Source organism: Lepidochelys olivacea (assembly GCF_965140295.1).
Source record: "Lepidochelys olivacea isolate rLepOli2 genome assembly, chromosome: 1".
NCBI classification, from domain to species: domain Eukaryota; kingdom Metazoa; phylum Chordata; order Testudines; family Cheloniidae; genus Lepidochelys; species Lepidochelys olivacea.
The window spans coordinates 292987360-293000495 of record NC_140411.1 but is presented as its reverse complement, the minus strand read 5'-3'; the positions used below and the strand labels follow the sequence as shown (position 1 = coordinate 293000495).

Below are 13136 nucleotides of genomic sequence, written 5' to 3'. Positions count from 1 at the left end.
GTGAATTGTCTCTTCCTCTAAGAGAAGTTGTGCTTCTGGTTGAAATATGAAGTGTGCACTCAGGTTGACAAAATGATTAAAATACATGCCTTAAATAGAAGATAACTGATCACGTAAGTCTCTTGCTATCCAGGACTATTGTGACAAAGAAATTAGTATTATGTTCTCTGTGTGTTTATAAGGTTGTAGGGAAAAAAATGAATTTCATATAGTATATGTGAATGCTGTATTTTAAATGTATGTGTAATCATGGTATTAAATACAAAGTATATAAAATTTAATTGCACATATCAAATTATTTCTTCATAGGCTGCAGCTGGAAATATTATTAACATGCTTTGGCAGCTGATGGAAAATAGTCTTGAAGAACTTAAATTACTTCAGACGGTTCTAGTACTTTTAACAACCAATACAGTTGTCCATGATGAAGCACTCTCCAAGGTAGGAATTTGTTTATGCAACTATGGTATTTATTTTAACATACTAACTTACTTATCTAAATCAATTCCACTGAAGGAATGTACCTGCTTCCGAAACACAGGCCCTGATCCTGCAAACACTTGTTGAAATATATAGTCCTTTAGTAAAGATAAAAATACTTTTTGGTAAGTGAGCACAAAAGGATGCTTTGTCGTTATAAAGAATCTTTCATTCAAACATCGCAAAGTACTTTACCAAGGAGGAGAGTAGTAATATCCCCATTTCATAGAAGGGAAAACTTGACTATGGAAAAGTTGAGTGAGTTGCTCAAGATGAAATATTCTGCCACTGTCTGTTTGTGTATTGTAACTAACAGGCTTAACTGATCAGCAGCTACTACTTGGTGTGATACCCTAATGTATACTCTGCTGGCGAGAGTACTAGAAATTGAAATCTGTAGCATATTTTAAATATTCTTATTTTATCATATGTAGGATATCAAATAACATGTATTTTTTTAATATTTGAAACAAGTTAAAAGAAAATAATATTTTAAAAAGCAACATTGGGAGCAATATGAGTTGCCTTAACCTAGTAAGCGTGGTCCACTATCAGTTGCTCTTCGCTGGTAGTTGTAACATCAGTGGCAAAGTTCAGAAGAATAGAAGCTGGCAGAATTTTGATAGTGGGGCAGGAGTGTACACATTCTTGAAATGAGGAAAACCAGAATAAATGTTAAGAGAACAGGCAGGTGAGATAAACTTTTATTGGACCAGTTTCTGCTGGGGAGAGAGAGAAGCTTTCAAACTTGCACAGAGCTGCTCTTTAGGTCTGGGAGAGGTACTCATACTGTCACAGCTAAATAGAAGGGTAGAACAGATGAGGAGTTAGCACATGTTATAAGGGACCATTCATAGTGAAGCGGACAGTTAGCACTTGTACAATCATAGGACCAAGAAAGGTTAGTGGGGTACACATTGTTATAATGAGACATAAATCCAGTGTCTTTAAGTCCATGATTTTTAGTATCTAACAAAGTTATGAATTTAAGCTCCTAGACTCATATTTTGAAGGTGATGTTCTACTTTCCTTTGAGGATGAGGACTGAGAGGTCAGATATGGAGTGGTTGCTTTGTGAAAAGTGTTCGCCCACAGGTGATAAAGCATTTGTGTGTTATCATTTTTCTGTGTGAGTTCATTTGACAGTATAGTGATTGTCTCATTTCACCCACATAGTTGTTACTGGAGCATGGATGAGGTACACCACATGTGGTGATAAGCATGTGTAGGACCCATGCATTTTGGAAGATGTGTTGTGGGTAGTATTGATCATCAATACTATGGGGAATATAAACAGGAAAATCTAGAAATACTAGTGAATAAACACAACTGAGATATAGTGGGCATCAGAGACTAGGTGGGATAACACGACTGGAATATTGGTATAGATGGGTACAGCTTGCTCAGCTAACTGGTGATCCACTGGATCATGGTGTACGTGTAAAAAAAAATCTAGTCAGGTGCCTGATGAATCTGCTTATTGATGACGTGCCCAATTCAAAAGCAACACGGCTTGTTACAAGTTTCACAGATCCATGTATTGTCTGAGTTGGAGTAAAAGATTACAGCACGCTGATTTCTTCTCTCACTTTGTTTCTATCCTCTGGATCAAAGCCACTTCATGCTGAGCTGTACCAGTGCCAGATGTTCCCTCCAGAGTGAATGGAATTCTGAATGCTCCCCCTAGCTGTCTACATTGCTAGTGAACAATTTCATATAATTTTTGCACACATTGTGATACTGTCATAAAGGGCAGCCCCATTTTCTAGAGCCGTTTCAAATCTCACTGTACAAAATATTCTTGTGGATATAGTCACTGCCCATTCTTCTGACATGACCGAGCCATCACAGCCTCCTCTTCTTGATAGTAGTTTCTAAGTGTGTCAATCCTGCATGCTCCAGCACTTCTGTGTTTGGTATTTTGTCTTCCACATGAGATGCCTGTGTAAGATTCTGGAAATAAAGTGGGAAGTTGTTCAGTCTCCTGATGTGTTTAGCATACGTTGTCCATGTTTCTGAACCATAGAACAGGAATGACAGCATGCAAGTCTCATAGATCCTCATCTTCACCTTAGTTGATAGTTTGCTGTTATTCCATGCACTTTTCTGTAATAGCCTGAAATTCGTAGCTGTTTTTTCAATTCTGTTAGTTCAGTCTGAGGGTCAAGATTCCTGCTGATCATAGAACCCAAGTAGCAAAAGCTGTCAACTATGCAAAGAGATTTACGTTCCAGAGTAATGTCAGGCACTGGTTCTTCCACCCTTTGGTATATGATCACAGTCTTCTTGAAACTGATTGTCAACTCAAAGCTCTTGCATGATGCAGAAAATCTGCCGAAGAGATTTTGCAGAGAAGAAAGTCAGGAAGGACAAAAAAGGGAAGAATCAAAGATAAATACACTTGCACTGAGGTTCAGATGGAAATAGGAGACAGACTTGTTGAAAATCTCTGGATAAAAGGGGTAAAAGACAAGGATGATGTCATGGTGTAGGAGTCTACTGTAGATCAGATAACCAGGAAGAAGAGGTAGATGAGGCTTATTTTTTTTAAACAACTAACAGAATCATCCAAAACACAGGACTCTGTGGTGATGGGGGACTTCAACTACCCAGATATCTATTGGGAAAATAATACAGCAGGGCACAGATTATCCAACCAATTCTTGGGAAGCATTGGAGATAACCACTAGAGGAGAGGCTGTTCTAGATTTGATTTTTGACAAATAGGGAGGAACTGGTTGAGCATTTAAAAGTGGAAAGCAGCGTTAGATGAAAGTGACCATGAAATGATAGAGTTCATGATTCTAAGGAACGGTAGGAGGGAAAACAGCAGAATAAAGATAATGGATTTCAAGAAGGCAGACTTTAGTAAACTCAGGGAGTTGGTAGGTAAGATCCCATGGGATGCAAGTCTAAGTGAAAAAACAGTTTGAGAGAGTTGGCAGTTTTTCAAAGAGACATTATTAAGGGCATAAGAGCAAACTATCTCGCTGCTTAAGAAAGATAGGAAATGTGGCAAGAGACCAACCTGGTTTAACCAGAAGATCTTCAGTGATCTGAAACTCAAAAAAGAGTCCTACAAAAAGTGGAAACTAGGTCAAATTACAAAGGATGAATATTTTAAAAAAGCACAAGTATGTAGGGACAAAATTAGAAAGGCCAATGCACAAAATAAGATTAAACTAACTAGAGACATGAAGGGTAACAAGAACACAAATACATTAGAAGCACGAGGAAGACCAAGGACAGGGTAGGCCCATTACTCAATGAGGGCAGAAAAGACAATAACGGAAAATGTGGAAATAGTAGAAATGCTAAATGACTTTTTTGTTTAGTTTTCACCGAAAAGGTTAGTAGTGATAGCACATCTAAGAGAGTGACTACCTGTGGAAATGAGGTAGTATTTAAGGCTAAAATAGTGAAAGATCAAGTTAAAAATTACTTAGACAAGTTAGATGTTTTCAAGTTGGCATGGCTTGATGAAGTACGTAGAACACTCAGGGAGCTGACTGAGGAGATATCTGAGCCATTAGCATTTATCTTTGAAAACTCATAGAAGACAGGAGTGATTCCAGAGGACTGAAAGAGGGCAAATATAGTGCCAATTTATAAAAAAGGGAAATAAGGACAACCTGGGGAATTACAGACAAGTCAGCTTAACTGCAATACCCGGAGAGATAATGGAACAAATAAGCAAGTTGCAAACACCTAAAAGATAATAAGGTGATAAGTAATAGTCAACCTGGATTTGTCCAAAACATCATGTCAAACCAATGTAATATCTTTCCTTGACAGGGTAACAAGCCTTGTGAATAAGGGGGGGAAGTGGTATATGTGGTATATTTTGACTTTAGTATGGTTTTGATACGGTCCCATAAACTAGGGAAATATAGTCTAGATGGAGCTACTCTAAGGTGGATGTACAACTAAGCTAGAAAACCACTCCCAGAGAGTAGTTGTCAGTGGGTCACAGTCAAGCTAGAAGGGCATATTGAGTGCGGTCTCTCAGGGATCAGTCCTGGGTCCGGTTTTGTTCAATATCTTCATAAATGATTTGGATAATAGCAGAGAGAGTACACTTAAAGTTTGTGGATGATACCAATCTAAGAGAGGTTGTAAGTGCTTTGGAGGATAGGATTCAAATTCAAAATGATCTGGACAAACTGGAGAAGTGGTCTGAAGTAAACAGGATGAAATTCAGTAAGGACAAATGCGAAGTATTCCACTTAGGCAGGAATAGTCAGAAGCGGGACGGGGGGAGATGATTTGGGATATGCAGAGCTGCGGCAGCCAGAGAAAGGTGACTTTCCCCAGCTGCAGGGCTGCAGCTGCCGGGGAGAGACAGCCGTCCTTCCCAGCCTCAGCGCTGTGGCTGCTGTGGTGGGGGAGAGACCTCCCTCCTTCCCAGCCCCAACTTGGGGGAGAGAGGGCACATCCATCACATTAGAAAGGTAAGACTACTGATATTAAAATATGAGTTGTGTGCTTTTATTTGTAGAACAAAAAAAGTTAATAATTAAGTTTTGGGTTTTTTTATATAGCGCTTTTATCCAAAGTGCTTTACAATAGTTAGCTAATGGGACAAACAACATTTGGAAAGATCATTAAGTGGTCCACCAAGACCCTCAGCTATTTTCAAGTGGTCCTCGAAAAAGTTTCAGAACCATTGGTCTAGAAAATATTACTTATGAGGGAAGTTTGAAAAAAAATTGGGTTTGTTTAGTCTGGAGAAGAAAAGATTGAGGGGGGACAAAATAGTTTAAGTACATAAAAGTACAAGGAGGGGGGTGAAAAATTCTTCTCCTTTACGTCTGAGGGTAGGACAAGAAGCAATGGTGATTTAGGTTGCATTTAGGTTGTCAGGATAGTTAAGCACTGGAACAAATTGCCTAGGGTGGTTGTGTAATCTCCCTCATTGTAGATTTATTAAGAACAGATTAGACAAACACTTGTCAGCAATTGTTTAGTTATTACTTAATCCTGTCCTGAGTCCTGGGGATTGGACTAGATGACCTACTGAGGACCCTTCCAATCCTGTACTATGATCACAGTTGAGATATGTCTGCACATTTTGCATCTGTTGGTCTGACAGTCTGGCACCACTTTGAGGTGGTGGATCCTGGTCGTTAGCAAGGTCCTCATCTTCGTTAGCATAGGCTTTCAGTTTAACCACTTCCTTGGTGTTTTGGTATTTTAGGGTTAACCTGTGGCTTTTATTTGCAAGGTCTAATCCTTCTCTTCCTCCCTGTCCAGTAGGGTCAAAATCTGAACTCTTGTGTAACAGAATCCATTGTCTGGCTGGGTTATTTATTTTGCAGGATGTTTATCCCTTTCTAGCCATGTGTCACAAGAGCCTTTTTCAATATGGGAAATAACCGTCCATCCACACACACCTAGCTGTCACCTACCCCACCAGAACCCATACGGGCTATCATTAAACAGTTACAACCCATTCTTGATGGGGACCACATCCTGAAAGAAATCTTTCCTGAACCCCCTCTTCTGGTCTTGAAGCAACCCCTCTCCCCCCATCATAGAGAGCTTGCTGTCCTAAAGAGATACCATCCATTTTCACTAGCATGTTAGACTCCAGGTTCTTTTGTCCTTCCATTACCAGCCTCTGCTTCCACATAGAATCAGATGTCATGTCCACTAAGAGACTACAAATCATATCCAAAATATCTAGAGATGAGAGTTTGCCTGCTCTCCCCTGCATCCGTGTAACCCAGTAACCTCATCTTTCCTCAGTAGCTGAGTCAAACTGCTTACTTAAAGAATCAACATGGAGACATTAATGTTATAACAACACTGTCTCCCCAACTAGCTGGTTAAGCTTATAGGGCTGTTTAAAGTCCCTAACAATGTTCATTCCTCTAAAACCTTCTCAAAGCTATTCACACTGCATCTTTGTAAAACAAAGTCAGTGGATCTATAAACCTGTGAAAGACTCTGGTAGTTAGGAACTGGAACAAGTCTCCCAAACAAACTGTTGCTTTTTCTATACAGTGATTCACCCAGAGTTAACTCAATCAAATCACTTCCACACCTGTCAGTTGCAGCAAACTGCTTCCAAAAACTACCCTGAAGATTTTCCTCCTCAGGAATCTTTCTAAGCAACAACCCATTTTTTACAGAAATTCTGTTCTTACCCTTTTCACCTAGGGCTTGCTCGAAAGGAACATTTTCCTGAGCAACAACAGACTCTTTCTGGGTTTCACTTAAATCCAGAAACACCTCTGTCCCATCAGGAGGATTTTCACAAAACCCCCTTTCAGGTAAACTGCTAGACTTCATAGTCACAAGACTAGAGCATTCTCTTCCTTGTTTTAAGTTTCCACACTGTCAGTGGGTAACATAGTCCAATCACTTTTGTGCTTTTCTTGTGCCCTAGCTATGATATCACCCTGATCAGACAATCTTTATCCAGCAATACACTAGCAACAGACACAGATAGAAAAGAGCTGGAGAAACATTCCCCTTTGACAAACAGCTTGGGATATCCTTTCTTTTGTCCCAGCACACATAGCAGTTCACAGACAATTGCTTGGATATTGGGGAGCTCCCTTCATAGGCAAGTCATTACCCTAACAGACAGAGGAACATTTCCTTCACTGTCACAATTCTCCACACTGGTAACAGTTAAGGTATAGGGATACTCATGTTTCACTCACCTTGCCTTCCTAAACTGCTGATTAGACAAAGCCATCAGCTCAGAAAGTTGTCTGTGCTCATCTAAACTTTCTTTGCCTTTCCCTCCCTTAATGGATAAACTGATGTTTTTCCACAAATAGTGTCTTATTATATTGAGCTACTTTAAGCATGTCAATTTTACCTGAGTCAGGCTTACTTTCCCAAACTTCACTAGCCAACAATTTATCACTCACCTTCCTCAGTTAGGGCTTTAACCTGAACACCAATTTTTAATTTTCTCTAGAGAAATATCTTCCTGAGCCTTATCTAACGCCAGAATCACTTCTGAGGTACCAGATAAACAGTTAAGAATTTTTTCCACATATGCACTGCTTCTTTGCACAGACAAACAGCCATCTTCCTCAGACAAACATTTGGAGAAACCCTCCATGGGCAAATCCTTGCCCCTAATAGACACAGGTTCAGGATTATTTTTTTCCTGTGACTGGTTTATGTCATCAACTTGACTGAACAAAGTTTTAATATCATCCCCAATCAAAAGATCCTTAAGCAGTAACTTCCTTACAACAGCTATAACTTCATGTTTAACACTATTCCATTCAAGATGGATTCTGGCTAAAGGCACACTTACAGTAAACTCATACAGGATTACAATATTCACGCTCTTATTTGTGAAGTAATCTTCCTCTGACAGGATCTGCTTTAATAAGAGTGATGTTAGGGTATGTCTACACTATGAAATTACTCCAATTTTACAGAAGTCGATTTTTGAGAACAGATTGTATAAAGTCGAGTGCATGCGTCCACACTAAGCACATTAATTCGGCGGTGTGCATCCACAGTACCGTGGCAAGCGTCGACATTCCGAGCGGTGCACTGTGGGTAGCTATCCCTGCAGCCCATTGGAATTTGGCCCCATTGCTGAGCTTCCAATGCCTGATGGGGCCAAAAATTTGTCATGGGTGGTTATGGGTAAATGTGGTCAGTCAACCCTCCCTCCGTGAAAGCAACAACAGACAATCATTTTGCGCCCTTTTCCCTGGATTGCCCAAGCAGACGCCGTAGCATGGCACGTATGGAGCCCGTTCAGCTCACCGCAGCAGTTATGACCATTGTAAACGCATTATCGTGCAGTGTATGCAGAACCTGAAAAACAAGGCGAAGAGGCAACGGCAGCGTGGTGACAAGAGTGATGAGGACATGGACACAGGTTTCGCTAAAACCGTGGTCACTGGCAATTTGCAGATCAAGGTGTTAATGGGGCAGGCTCATGCCATGGAATGCCAATTCCGGGCCCGGGAAACAACCACAGAGTGGTGGGACTGCATAGTGTTGCAGGTTTGGGATGATTCCCAGTGGCGTAAGTGCACTTTCATAGAACTTTATGACTTGCTTTCCCCTGCCCTGAAGCACAAGAATACCAAGAGGAGAGCAGCCCTCACAGTTGAGAAGCGAGTGGCAATAGCCCTGTGGAAGTTTGCAATGCCAGACAACTACCGGTCAGTCAGTAATCAGTTTGGAGTGGGCAAATCTACTGTGGGGGTTGCTGTGATGCAAGTAGCCAATGTAATCATTGAGCTGCTGCTGTCAAAGGTAGTGACTCTGGGAACTGTGCAGGTCATACTAGATGGCTTTGCTGCAATGGGATTCCCTAACTGTGGTGGGGCTATAGACGGAACGCATATCCCTATCTTGGGACCGGACCACCAGGGCAGCCAGTACTGGGTATTCAAGGGGTACTTTTCAGTGGTGCTGCAAACACTGGTGGATCACAAGGGACTTTTCAGCAGCATCAACGTGGGATGGCCGGGAAAGGTTCATGATGCTCATGTCTTCAGGAACTCTGGTCTGTTTAAACGGCTGCAGGAAGGGATTTACTTCCCAGACCAGAAAATAACTGTTGGGGATGTTGAAATGCCTATAGTTATCCTTGGGGACCCAGCCTACCCCTTAATGCCCTGGCTCATGAAGCTGTACACAGGCACCCTGGACAGTAGTAAGGAGCCTTTCAGCTATAGGCTGAGCAAGTGCAGAATGGTGGTAGAGAGTGCATTTGGACGCTTAAAGGGTCGCTGGTGCAGTTTACTGACTCACTCAGACCTCAGCGAAACCTGTCGACTCCGCTTACTCTTCCTATTCAGGGATCGATTCAGGGATCGATTTATTGCGTCTCGTTGAGACGTGATAAATCAATCCCTGATAGATCGATCACTATGCCAATCCAGTGGGTAGTGAAGATGTACCCTTAGAGTCAAACAACATACCAACATTGTTAAAACTGGATAGATTCTGTCCCCATCTTTGCTGTTGAGAGAAGCTGGCTTTTCAGGATGAATCAGTTCCTGTTGTTCCTTTATTCTCTTGAGCTGGAGCTTAAGTCTGTCCACTTTTGCCTTAGCTTCTAGTTCCTGCAATCGAATATATGCCGTTCTTTGTTCATGTTCAAAACACGGGTGTTCTCTTTCAGTAGCTTCTCCTTCCATATCAGCTGTTTTTTGCTTTTGTTCAAGTTTTAGCTACTGGTTTCTCACTGCAAGTCAAGCCTTGGAATTGGTGAAGCTTGAGAATCTGAAAAGTAGTAAGCAAGCTAGTGTCTATGTTGATTGACCTGCGGGAGACAAACTTGTCTATAGCCATTAGCAAAGAGGTTTTGGCATTATTATTTCATTGGTTTACTGTCTTTTAGTAGGGGCTAACCTTGCAGTGGCAAGTATCTGTAAGACAGCAAAGGTAGCTCATGTAGCAATCACTGGAAAGGCTTAAGTCTCCTGCAAAACTAATTTACACAAAGCTAGTATTGACAGATATTGTTGATGCCTAAGGCAGTGAGGACATTTTAAATACCACTCTAGACTTGGAGGAAGGGTAGACTATGTAAAACTACTAGTGGATCAAGTTCTGGCTTTTTGCCACATACGCAAGCACTCATGAAAAAAGTTTAATATTGGTATTTAGAATAAGAATTTTGTTTCTTAGCGTCTAAGTTTTAGTATTCGAATATTTTCTTAACAAAATACTGTTTAGCATATTTATCATGACGGGTGACTTCGGCCAGAAGATTTTACCTACAAAATGAAAGGGTTGGTGTGTTTTTGTTGTTTTGTTTTTTGCTGATCCCTTGGTACAATGCAGTGGATGAACGAAAAAAAATTCTGGTTTCTGCTGTTTTAGTCTTTCCTTCTTCCTCTGCATCTGGACCTTTACTGGTTTTATTTTAGCTTCCTTTTTTTATCTGTTTTTGCTGTTTCTCCAGAATAAGAAATTCCTCACTATAAGACCCAGAAGTGGTTTTTAAAAAAGGACTATTCCCATGAATAATAACCTAGTGCTTTAAATCCAGTAGTCTTGTGCACGTGTGGATGTTTTCAGGGCAGAGAAATCTAGACCCCACAACACCTTGAGCTCTGAAATCACAGCCAATGCACCAAGAGTTTATCTTGACTAGTATTTTAAAGGAGGCATCCCAAAAAAACCTATTTCCTAAATAGCCCTTGTGTTGGTGGCACATTTTTGTTTGAGTTAGAACTGAAATAACATTACAATATAACTTAAAGATGCACTGTGTTGATGCCACCTTTCAACTGAGACACAAAAATGAGGGTCTTGATCCACTTGTATCTTAATTTCATGGTACTTTTTGCAAGAATAGGTCTATTGATCCATGTCCTCGCAAAATTTGGATTGAGGAATTCTGTATACCAAAATTCCCCTTACAGGTTTTTTTCTTCATTTTCCATCTAAATAGTATTATAAAAAGCATTCTGAATTGTCGTCATCTCACTATGCTCTGAAGGCAGAGCATATGTTAATCTAGCCACTGTCAGATTTTTCTGGGGCGTCAAAATTATTAGAATCCTTTTCAAATGCTGTGAATTTGAACAAAAGGACTTCATTCTTTGTCTTTTTTCCCCAGTTTTACAGAATTGGTTTCTCAGATTCAGTCTTCAATATCCAAATTGGAAAGAATTTTAAAACCATGTTTCTGCACAATGTATTTGTCTATTACATATAATATCTAAGATTACTGTAACTGAAAGATTAGAGAAACATTTTTCATTATTTTATCAATGTACATTGTGCATTTGAAAGCACTTTGTGTGTAGACAGAGTGACTACATTCTGAGTGCCTTAAAGGTTGCCTGGGTAATTTTGTTGGAGGTGCTTTCTTTTTCCCTATTCCCTTAACGTTTATTTTTTGTTTGGATGATTACAGTCTAAAATGTACACAGGAGGGAACAAAGTAGTGTTATCAAGGGCTTCTATTGATTGCAGCAGCTGTGGCAGGTTAGTCCACTAAGGCAACTGGAAATTGGATAAATGGTGTAAAGAACAGGGCAGAGAGTAATTCGGCATCTGGGGGGCTAGGTAGTAGGTACTTTCTTGGACTTGGCTATTCAAATTGTTAATGTTAACAACAAACCCAGGGATGTAGTTTTGGGACGTGTGTTGGTTTGATATTCTGGGCCTCCCCCACTCGCCCAAGAGCCGGGGAAGAGCAAAATCACTAAAGGAACTGCCATCTTTACCTGACTGACTAGATGGCTAGTCTTATACTAATAAGCCAGCCCACCTATTCAAGTCCTTTTGAGGAGCAGTTTCAATATTGGCATGGTGACTTGGGAAAATAGAAGATCTGAAGCTATTTTTAATTTATTTTAATTAATAAGATTTGAAGTTGAGTGTTTTTTATGCTATTATTGATTTCTTTGACAATCCCTTGTTGAAGGTTTTCCTTGTAAGCAATTCAAAAGGTGATCTCATTCAGTGCTTTTTAACTTTAGAGTTAATATATTTAACCTTCTTTCTAGTAAGTAATTGTTAATATGATAATCTATAGCAACATATAGCCTTTCCATCTTGTGAAAGATTAAACAATTCATATAAGAATTTTATATTGGAACAATTGGTTTCCTATGGAAAAAGATGTGTAAACTCCCAGATATCAATATCAGATGGCTCATGACTTGTAGCTTGAAAATATAATAAACTATACTCTGGCTGCCTCTAACAAGTTAATTTCCCAGGTGATGATTTAAAGGCTTCCTGCTTATGTGCAGAAGGGTTTAGTTAGCCTACCCCAGATAACAAAGATCATTGTTTGGTCAGTTTTAGGAGGTTATTAAAATATAACACAAACTCATCCTTTCATTTCATTTCTGCAATACAAGTGACAGATATTGGCACAGAGCCAGGGTGATCAAGGCCATTCAAATAGTTTATAAATACTACTTTTTATGTTATTTTCCATTCTTTAGGTAATAACTTCACCAAAGTTACTTCAAAGACCTTCAGCACTCTTTTGTTATTTCATTTTTTCCAGACATACATTTTTAAAAAATGGTAACCTATGTTGAGAGGTAAAGAAGCCATTATTGAAAGTGACAATAAAGTTGTTCGAACAGAAACCTTTCAGATAGTTTTATTCTTGGTACTTTATACCCTAATCTGTGTCCTAAAGAACAGCAAATCTGGTCGCCTTTAAGCTAATTCCGAAGTTTCACAAATAATCTCTACTTTAAATAGTTGGGCCTCTTGCCTTTTTTTTTTTTTTAACACTACAAAATGTCATGTTGTTTTCATCAAGAACAGTAGAAATCTGGCATGAATCCATATTCCCCTAAAACAGTCACATACAGTGTAGTTCAGAAGCAGTTGTATAACTACAGTTGGAGCTAATGTGTGCCCTTAGCATCTTCACTAAATATATGGATTTTATTTTTTTGGTTGACATTGAATGCAACAGCATAGCAGTCCCTGCAGGAATACATTATATTGAATCACTCTCCTAGTCTTAACAAGACAAATATTTCTGAGCCAGCCTTTGGGGGGACTTTACTAATAACTCTTTTTGTGGGGCATGCCACTCTTGCCTCACTTAACATCAGTATGTCTAATGTTACTTAGTTATTCCTTTCTCTGCTATTGCGTTTGTAGTTTTTTCATTCTCTGCTGAAGGAGTAAGAAACACAAAAGATAGCAGGCCTTAGGAGTTCCTTTTCTGATGT

At 39.7% G+C, this 13136-nt stretch overlaps 1 protein-coding gene across 4 annotated transcripts in view; it reads left to right on the top strand.

Moving 5' to 3' along the window:
* The window catches only part of MON2 (MON2 homolog, regulator of endosome-to-Golgi trafficking), a 156180-nt gene that overhangs the window by 24415 nt on the left and 118629 nt on the right, over positions 1 to 13136 (top strand). For all 4 annotated transcript variants that reach the window (XR_014709113.1, XM_084610419.1, XM_084610417.1 and 1 more), the window contains exon 4: positions 310 to 441. Coding sequence is in view for 3 of the 4 variants with exons in the window: in XM_084610419.1 (XP_084466545.1) it covers positions 310 to 441 (132 nt within the window). In the remaining variant the exon portion in view is untranslated. The remainder of the gene's footprint in view (positions 1 to 309; positions 442 to 13136) is intronic.